This window comes from Perissodus microlepis, chromosome 2 (assembly GCF_051167445.1).
Source record: "Perissodus microlepis isolate ML-2025 ecotype Zambia chromosome 2, ASM5116744v1, whole genome shotgun sequence".
Lineage (NCBI taxonomy): Eukaryota > Metazoa > Chordata > Actinopteri > Cichliformes > Cichlidae > Perissodus > Perissodus microlepis.
The window spans coordinates 8,274,339-8,283,214 of record NC_140462.1 but is presented as its reverse complement, the minus strand read 5'-3'; the positions used below and the strand labels follow the sequence as shown (position 1 = coordinate 8,283,214).

Sequence of the window (8,876 nt, the reverse complement as noted above, 5' to 3'; positions counted from 1 at the left end):
CGTGAGGTTTTCTTAGGAAATGTTTTTCAGAGTTTGGAGTGAAAAGAACTTGAATGGCCTCCACAGAGCCCCGACTTCAACCCTGTCACATACCTCTGGGACAGGTTAACTGGCTGATTGTAAACCCGGTCTTATTGCCTAACATCAGTGGTTGACCTCGCTGATCATCTCGTAGCTGGAAGGGGACAAATCCCTGCAGTCAGGTTCCAGAAGTATGTGGAAAACTTTTCTAAGAGAATTGACTGCACCGTCACGGCAAACATGCCCACGCAAACAAGGCTCTCAGACACATCCTTCAGCCATAAACGTCTACAGAATTTCATTTAAACACTAATTGGTTAGAAATGCATCTGCAGTGTGGGACATTACAGAAAAAACAAGTCCTAACTTGTTTGGTGTCATGACAGAAATCAGGATTTTGACAGCCAATACATTTGGGTCTCTCTTCATTACACACTCTGTTGAAGCCAAGGGGATTTCTTTGTTGTTGTTGTTTTTGTAGTTGTGGTAGTTAGTGCAGGTTTATTATCTGCTCTTTGCTTACCTGGCAGCACTTTTACAAAGTTGCCCACACCTTGCCTGCAGGGCAGAGCCATCTGTTATTTTTATATAGTCTCTGCAGTCTGCTATAACTCCAGACCTCCCCAAGGGGGAACTACTGTTTAAACAACACTCTCACATCATTATGATTTTTTTTTTACTTTTTTGGGACTGTTCATATTTCCTATGAATATCCAACCATTCATATGTCTTCATCTGGTTTGGGCTGGAACATCTCAGCTGTCATAGGGTGAGGGATGGGGAATGCACTGGATGCACCTGTTTGTTAAATGTCTAATAGAGTGATTCACACTTACACCTACAACCAATTTTAAATCACCATAGTGCTTAATGTGTAGGTCCTTGGACCTACATGGGAGGAAGCCGTAGTACCCACAGAGAATCTGCGAACTCCACACAGAAAGGTCATGGCCAGGCAGTGGATTCAAACCCAGGATCTTGCTCCTGCTGCAATGAGAGAACAAACCTCTGCTAACCTCTGTACCAAAATACTTCCTTGGGTCGGTATCTTGTGTTGTTGTCCACGGGGACGACATCCTGAGGAGAAAATTAGCAGAATTTGAGTGCACCGTTTCTTACATCGGAGCTGATGTAAGAGGAGAAATAAACGCAGCCACCAGTAGCGGTTTCAGTGCACAGGTAAATGCATGCACATCAGTCTAATAAAATTCTGATATGACATCATGTGAACTAGATTAACATCCACAGGTTCCAGTCACTCAGCTGTTAGATGCTGGGTGTCATAAGCATGGCGTGTGCTTTGATGAGTCAGGGAGACTCTGTGTTATTCAAGCACCGTCATTAAAAACAATGATGGGCTGGGTAATACTAAAACACAGCTATAATCCTAATATTTACACATCCATCTCCTACATGGAAATGAAAAAGTTGAGATACTAATAAAGTCGTCGACACTGACGTGCTTTGTTTTCACAGCGTTAAATGCATTGGTTACATTACTTAAGTTTGTCTTTTCCCTGTTCAGCATTTCTGTCATTCCTTGTCTTGGTGTGGTGAGAATAAGGTGGGGGTTATGTTCAGATACTTTGCATTCTCATTTTAATTCTGAGCTGCAGCACCCTAATGATTCACTTGCTAGAGTCAGAGCCACTGGGCAAGGCCGTCTGACTGGTTTCTTCTACAAGGGAACAAGGGAGAGAGATCCAGGTGAATAATACACGTTAGCATTTACACTTGCAAGTGTGCTCGCCAGAGCGAAACTTTGGCATTCAGAGTTGCCAATTTCCTCTTCCACCTACTTTCTGTGACGTGTTGTGAAACCTATCTACACCCTTTCTGTGATTTTGAAACGGCCTCGTAAATATGTACACAGACTGTTTATGTTTTTTTTGTGCTTTTTCTAAGGCACAGTGTGGTTTCAGAAAGTTGAAACTGTGGCCAAATGCTCAAAGTGTTCTTTTGCCATTTGTAGGAGAAAAAAATTGCTCGACAATTGCAGGCACATCCTTGACTTTCTCTTACACAAACATGGATATAGTCGCTCGGATTGAGCAAACATTTTGTTTACAATGGGCTTTCATCTGTTTTTCTTCCTAGGATATCTTGCGTATTGCAAAGCACAGGGTAATCCATAAATGACCTTTACCAGAGCTTATATAAGATATTCAATGTTCACGCCAGCATTCATGATTTTTCCTTCACAGAAACACACGTGAAAGTATAAAACACCTTTACTTTAAGAATAAAATTAAGAATGTTCCAAGCTTGTGTTCTATTTTTTCTGCCGACCGCTGTTTCTCTTCATTATCTCGGCTCTGTGCCGTGTTCTTGTTCTTGTTTTAATGCTTGTGCTTCCTGGGCTGTCCTACCCAGTGAGTATGAGACGAGTGTTTCCCAAAGGAGATGTTGCTGTGTGTCGCTTCGTTTATGTTTGCCATGCAGTGCACCTTGTCGTTGCCCCTATGCCTTGCTCATTCAAAGCATTGATTGCCAGCCACCTGTGCGACAGGTATGTGCTTGCTGTCATCCATGAACAAAGCCCAGATGTAGTAAACAGAAATTAATTCTTAGCAACCTCTCTTACGCACACACAAGTGGATAGACAAACACACGCTGCTCCACCCCATATCTACCTCCCTTGACTGGCTGGGCTTGTTAGTGCTCACGCCTGTACCTGTTGGCTAATACGTCGGGCTGAGACACCTGTTAGACAGAGAAAGACTTTTCCTCTGTTCACACCAACCACACTCACTAGGACACAGATTCTCAACAAATCTTCCTGTGCTGGATATAAAGTGACAGCAGGTAGGAACTCTGGTGTTCACTTATTCATGCCATGATATTTTGTGTATTTTAAAAGTGTCAGAGTGATCGGATTGGTTAGGTTACATAAACTGTTTGTTGAAAGTGTTCATTATGAGTGTCTGCCCTCTCATTTTCTGGGTGTTTCTTTGCCAAGATTGCTTCCTATCGTGCTCGGGGCTTGCTTTAAAATGCTATTGGCTTTCATTAATCATTTATCTCTTATAGACTGATGTGCTAAACCGAAGATAAATATGGTCTCTGAGCCCTCAGTTTGTTCTGTCACCAATATTCAGGAAAATCCTCAAGAGATATTGTGCCGACTTACTCCAAAGGGAATGAATTCACAGCCTAAGGAAGGACTTTTTTTAAAAAAGTGATATTTGCATTCTGACTTTAACAATACTCCACAGTTTTGCATAAGCTCTACTCTGTGTCTACTTTCAGATAAGGGTACACTTGTGATTGTTTCATTAGTATTTTCCTCTTTCTACTGAAGTTCCCCTGAGGACGTAAGCTTGCCTCTGAGCAACTCGTTTCTGTTTTCTGATCCTAAATAGCTGGGGCTCAGTTCATTTGGAAATGAGCGAATAGAAAGCAATATTTGTGTAATCAGGTTAATCTTATGTGGGCCAGTTTATATTGTTACAGAGTGTCAGATACACAGAATGCCTATCTGCGTCCATTCATATTTGGTCAGTCGCTGCATATTTTGGAAAGCGGACAGACAGGATCGTCGGCATGTTTTAAGGATGAAACTGAGGAATGTTTGACACAGCACATGTTTCTCAATGGGAGGGGACATAGTATGGGAACAAAGTTGCAACTCGCTGCTCACATCACACGCCTTATTTTTACAAGATGCCAATCATCTCTCTGAATATATAATTTGGTGGCCTGCAAAGAAAAGAGAAGAAAGAAGAGAGCGAGAACCCTGTGAAACAAGCATGTCAAAAGGTGAGCAGATTTTGATTTTAATGTGAGATGATGTGTTTCCTCCAATAAAAGCTGGGAGTATTATGCATCTGTGCTGGGCTCTTGGCTATAAATTTACTTATTACCCTGATTTAAGGCAAACTACAAGTGGTTGATGATATAGTGTCTTCTGGCCCAAAGGGGGACTATATCTCAGAAGCTATCAAGCAGACAATTATTAAGCTGTCATTATGATGCAGCATATAGTGTGTATCATATCTCAAATGCGAGCTTGTGTGCGGGTGTGTGATATGCACATGTTTGTATCTCAGAGGGAGACAGAGCGTCCGTGCTGCGTACCACCAAAGTCCGGACAAGGCTGAGGGGAGACGCCAGCTGGTTGCAACGCAGCAATGACTCTAAGGATGAAACGCAGGAGGAGAAACCATGGTAAACACCCCTGTTTAAGCACGATACCCATCATCCCGTTATCTTCTACTCTGTCACAAAGGAAATAAATAAAAATAAGATAAAACCAAATTCCATTGCAGGATAGCAGAAGTTAAAGCCAGCTGTTTGAGCGGAGCCCCTGCTGACACCAGTCCAGTGTCTTCGCCAACAAATTCTACTCCGCCACCAACCAAGTCTGACACCGAGAGGTAAACCCAGGTTTTTAATGTCACAGGCTTATCTGCAGTTCTTTGAAACATGACTGTGCTGATAACAAGTCTCTGTTTTGAGTTTAGGCAGCCAACATCCGGATACCTTATCAGGTAAGAGAAAGGCTTCTGATATTCTGAGCACCACCATCTGGGTTATAAAATACGTTTACCACAAAGCATATAAAAACATATATATTTATAAAACAGAGATTTTAGTCAGCCAAAGTGGAGTCTCAGTCACCATCACAGTGAACACTTAAAAATAAACAAACAAAACACACACACACACAAAGTGTATAAAGAAATAAGGGCTTGTTCAGGACTTTCTTTCTTTTTCTTCAGGGGTGTTTTCACTAAAGTGGACAAGCCTCCTCCATCCTCACCATCTAACGGCTTTAGGTAAGAGCAGCTGAACCACACAGCATCAACAAGCAGTTTGACCTTTCCTCCATTACTTATTATCTGGTTTTATTGCAGCAAAACACCGCAATTCAACAAAAAGCCTTCAGAGACCTACAAGAAAATGTGAGCAAACGTAAATTCAGAGTCCCAGTTTAACTGCTGGCAGCTGGATGAGAGTCTTTTCACAAGGTGCATGTTTGTGCTTCTGTTCCTCAGAGCCCCCCACACTGTGCGGTCTGCTGCAGAGAAACAGGAGGGCCAGCTTAGCCTTGAGGAGCAGGAGAAGCGGTAAGACTCTCCTTGCATCCTGAAGTTAGACACCCGGGAAAGAGATTACATTAACATTATTCTGATTCATTCTGCAGGACGGAGAAAGCCAGTAATGTTCTGAAGAAATCTGCAGCCAGGCAACGGTCTTACGTGCTTTCAGCTGCAAAGAAATACGAGTACGTATTTTCTCATGCCACTATTCTAATGCTTATCTTGAGATACAGCATGTTTCTGTAATGCTTTCATAAAAGAACAGTGCATATGTTTAAAACTTCCCATGCAGTGGGAAATTCTTTTCATTGACGTGCCTTGCTGAGCACTTACGAAGGCATTCACACAGACTTTGTGTTCAAAACTCTAAGGTCTCAAGAAATGCCCGACACATCGCTCAGCAATAGCAGTCCAGCATTTGTGGCTACAAGGTAAGCCCTTTTTCCTAGAGGCAAAAAGAAAAAATATGTGAAATATGTGCTCTACACTTGCATGCATTTCTACTTGTGCCATCATGTGGTTGACTAAAAATGTGCAGGGTGGAGATTACTGATGATGATGAGCCTTCTGAGACTCCTGCACCTGCCAGCGCTGTGCTGCCATCCCCTGTTGTTCCTGTCACATCTGTTGCATCCAAGCCTGCGCCCGAACCTCAGAAAATGTAAATCCTGCACCATGTTTCTATTTCCAGTGCAACAAGTGATTTGAGTTTGATTCATTATCTCTGTGGTTTACAGTGTTGACACCAGCACTAAGACAGCTGCTGCTGTGAGTGTTAATGAGCCGGTTGCTCCAAAGTTGGAGAAGAAGGCCACCCCAGAGCCTGCAAAAGAAGAGACCCCTCAAGTGTCTGTTACAAAAGAACAGCCAACTTTTGACACCAAGGTGGCTGCTCCCCTCCCTGAGCTAATCAAAGATTGTCTTCAAGTAGCCTCTAAAGAGCCACAACCCAAAGAGTCTGGGCAGACTAAAACGCCTCTGGTTGATCTTTGGCCACCATCAAAACCCCCAATATCATCTAATCAAAAGTCCCCTGAGTCGACCCCTGCAGTGTCTCCTGTCCCAACCTCCACTGTCACCAACTCACCTGCACCTGTGTCCCCCGATGTGACTTCAACTCCTGAAAAATCAGATGTCAAAGTGTCTCCTGTCCCGACCTCCACTGTCCCGACCTCCACTGTCCCAACCTCCACTGTCACCAAGTCACCTGCACCTGTGTCCTCGGATGTGACTTCAACTCCTGAAAAATCAGATGTCAAAGTGTCTCTTGTCCCGACCTCCACTGTCCCGACCTCCACTGTCCCAACCTCCACTGTCACCAAGTCACCTGCACCTGTGTCCTCGGATGTGACTTCAACTCCTGAAAAATCAGATGTCAAAGTGTCTCTTGTCCCGACCTCCACTGTCCCGACCTCCACTGTCCCAACCTCCACTGTCACCAAGTCACCTGCACCTGTGTCCCCTGATGTGACTTCAACTCCTGAAAAAACAGATGTCAAAGTGTCTCCTGTCCCGACCTCCACTGTCCCGACCTCCACTGTCCCGACCTCCACTGTCACCAAGTCACCTGCACCTGTGTCCCCTGATGTGACTTCAACTCCTGAAAAAACAGATGTCAAAGTGTCTCCTGTCCCGACCTCCACTGTCCCGACCTCCACTGTCCCAACCTCCACTGTCACCAAGTCACCTGCACCTGTGTCCCCTGATGTGACTGCAACTCCTGAAAAATCAGATGTCAAAGTGTCTCCTGTCCCGACCTCCACTGTCCCGACCTCCACTGTCCCGACCTCCACTGTCACCAAGTCACCTGCACCTGTGTCCCCTGATGTGACTTCAACTCCTGAAAAAACAGATGTCAAAGTGTCTCCTGTCCCGACCTCCACTGTCCCGACCTCCACTGTTCTGACCTCCACTGTCCCGACCTCCACTGTCCCGACCTCCACTATCACCAAGTCACCTGCACCTGTGTCCCCGGATGTGACTTCAACTCCTGAAAAATCAGATGTCAAAGTGTCTCCTGTCCCGACCTCCACTGTCCCGACCTCCAGTGTCACCAAGTCACCTGCACCTGTGTCCCCCGATGTGACTTCAACTCCTGAAAAATCAGATGTCAACGTGTCTCCTGTCCCGACCTCCACTGTCCCAACCTCCACTGTCACCAAGTCACCTACACCTGTGTCCCCTGATGTGACTTCAACTCCTGCAAAATCAGATGTCAAAGTGTCTCCTGTCCTGACCTCCACTGTCACCAAGTCACCTGTCCCAGTGCCTGCTGTAATAGAATCTGGACTGAACACAAAACCTGAACCCAAAATGGAACCAGAGCCACAGACTAAATTGCCTCCAAAACCAAGGTCAGATTTCCATTCAGTCCTGGCACATTTTGTAGCATCAACAGGTGGAATGGAATAAACTCAGGTGTTATGTTACTAGTTCTTGCATGAATTTGCGCTTTAATGTAACTGTGTTGATCTATAATTGCGCATTACAATTTATATAAGCTTATATAACCTATTAAGTTACTATTTGCTTTATATGGCATTTGGTTTGGTATTTTACAGACAAAGATCAACATAGTATAATTTTACTCAGTGGATTGTTAAAGATCACACTAAGAAACATTAGAAAAGGAAGCTAAATTACTTCCACTTAGACCAGCTCCAAGAGTAAAATTCTCCTTGCACATTAATGTGTCCTTTCTAGTGCTCCAGTAATGTAGAGTACAGCAATAAAAACCTCACAGGGACCATTCATCTGCCTGGAGTAGTTTTACTTTGGGGTATTTAAAGCTGTTTTAGCTGGAAATATTTCTCCGGATGTAATTTTACTTTTATTTTCTTAAGTAAAAGCTCTTAATACTGCTTCTACCACTCCAGCAATATAACATAAAACTACCTACAGTGGGGCAAAAAAGTATTTAGTCAGCCACCGATTGTGCAAGTTCCCCCACCTAAAATGATGACAGAGGTCAGTAATTTGCACCAGAGGTACACTTCAACTGTGAGAGACAGAATGTGAAAAAAAAAAAAATCCATGAATCCACATGGTAGGATTTGTAAAGAATTTATTCGTAAATCAGGGTGGAAAATAAGTATTTGGTCAATAACAAAAATACAACTCAATACTTTGTAACATAACCTTTGTTGGCAATAACAGAGGTCAAACATTTACTATAGGTCTTTACCAGGTTTGCACACACAGTAGCTGGTATTTTGGCCCATTCCTCCATGCAGATCTTCTCGAGAGCAGTGATGTTTTGGGGCTGTCGCCGAGCAACACGGACTTTCAACTCCCGCCACAGATTTTCTATGGGGTTGAGGTCTGGAGACTGGCTAGGCCACTCCAGGACTTTCAAATGCTTCTTATGGAGCCACTCCTTTGTTGCCCGGGCGGTGTGTTTTGGATCATTGTCATGTTAGAAGACCCAGCCTCATTTCATCTTCAAAGTTCTCACTGATGGAAGGAGGTTTTGGCTCAAAATCTCACGATACATGGCCCCATTCATTCTGTCCTTAACACGGATCAGTCGTCTTGTCCCCTTGGCAGAAAAACAGCCCCATAGCATGATGTTTCCACCCCCATGCTTCACAGTAGGTATGGTGTTCTTGGGATGCAACTCAGTATTCTTCTTCCTCCAAACACGACGAGTTGAGTTTATACCAAAAAGTTCTACTTTGGTTTCATCTGACCACATGACATTCTCCCAATCCTCTGCTGTATCATCCATGTGCTCTCTGGCAAACTTCAGACGGGCCTGGACATGCACTGGCTTCAGCAGCGGAACACGTCTGGCACTGCGGGATTTGATTCCCT

The 8,876-nt window shown here is 44.1% G+C and overlaps 1 protein-coding gene across 6 annotated transcripts in view; it reads left to right on the top strand.

Moving 5' to 3' along the window:
- The first annotated feature begins 2,666 nt into the window (after positions 1-2,666).
- The window catches only part of znf185 (zinc finger protein 185 with LIM domain), a 16,841-nt gene continuing 10,631 nt past the window's right edge, over positions 2,667-8,876 (top strand). For 4 of the 6 annotated variants that reach the window (XM_084943289.1, XM_084943306.1, XM_084943298.1 and 1 more), the window contains exons 1-11: positions 2,833-3,780; positions 4,071-4,188; positions 4,290-4,397; positions 4,485-4,511; positions 4,743-4,799; positions 4,878-4,925; positions 5,019-5,090; positions 5,168-5,248; positions 5,435-5,494; positions 5,602-5,724; positions 5,801-7,417. In XM_084943289.1, coding sequence (XP_084799415.1) covers positions 3,615-3,780; positions 4,071-4,188; positions 4,290-4,397; positions 4,485-4,511; positions 4,743-4,799; positions 4,878-4,925; positions 5,019-5,090; positions 5,168-5,248; positions 5,435-5,494; positions 5,602-5,724; positions 5,801-7,417 — 2,477 coding nt within the window. In that variant the 5' untranslated portion in view covers positions 2,833-3,614. The other 2 variants (XM_084943325.1, XM_084943316.1) reach the window with 2 other exon arrangements.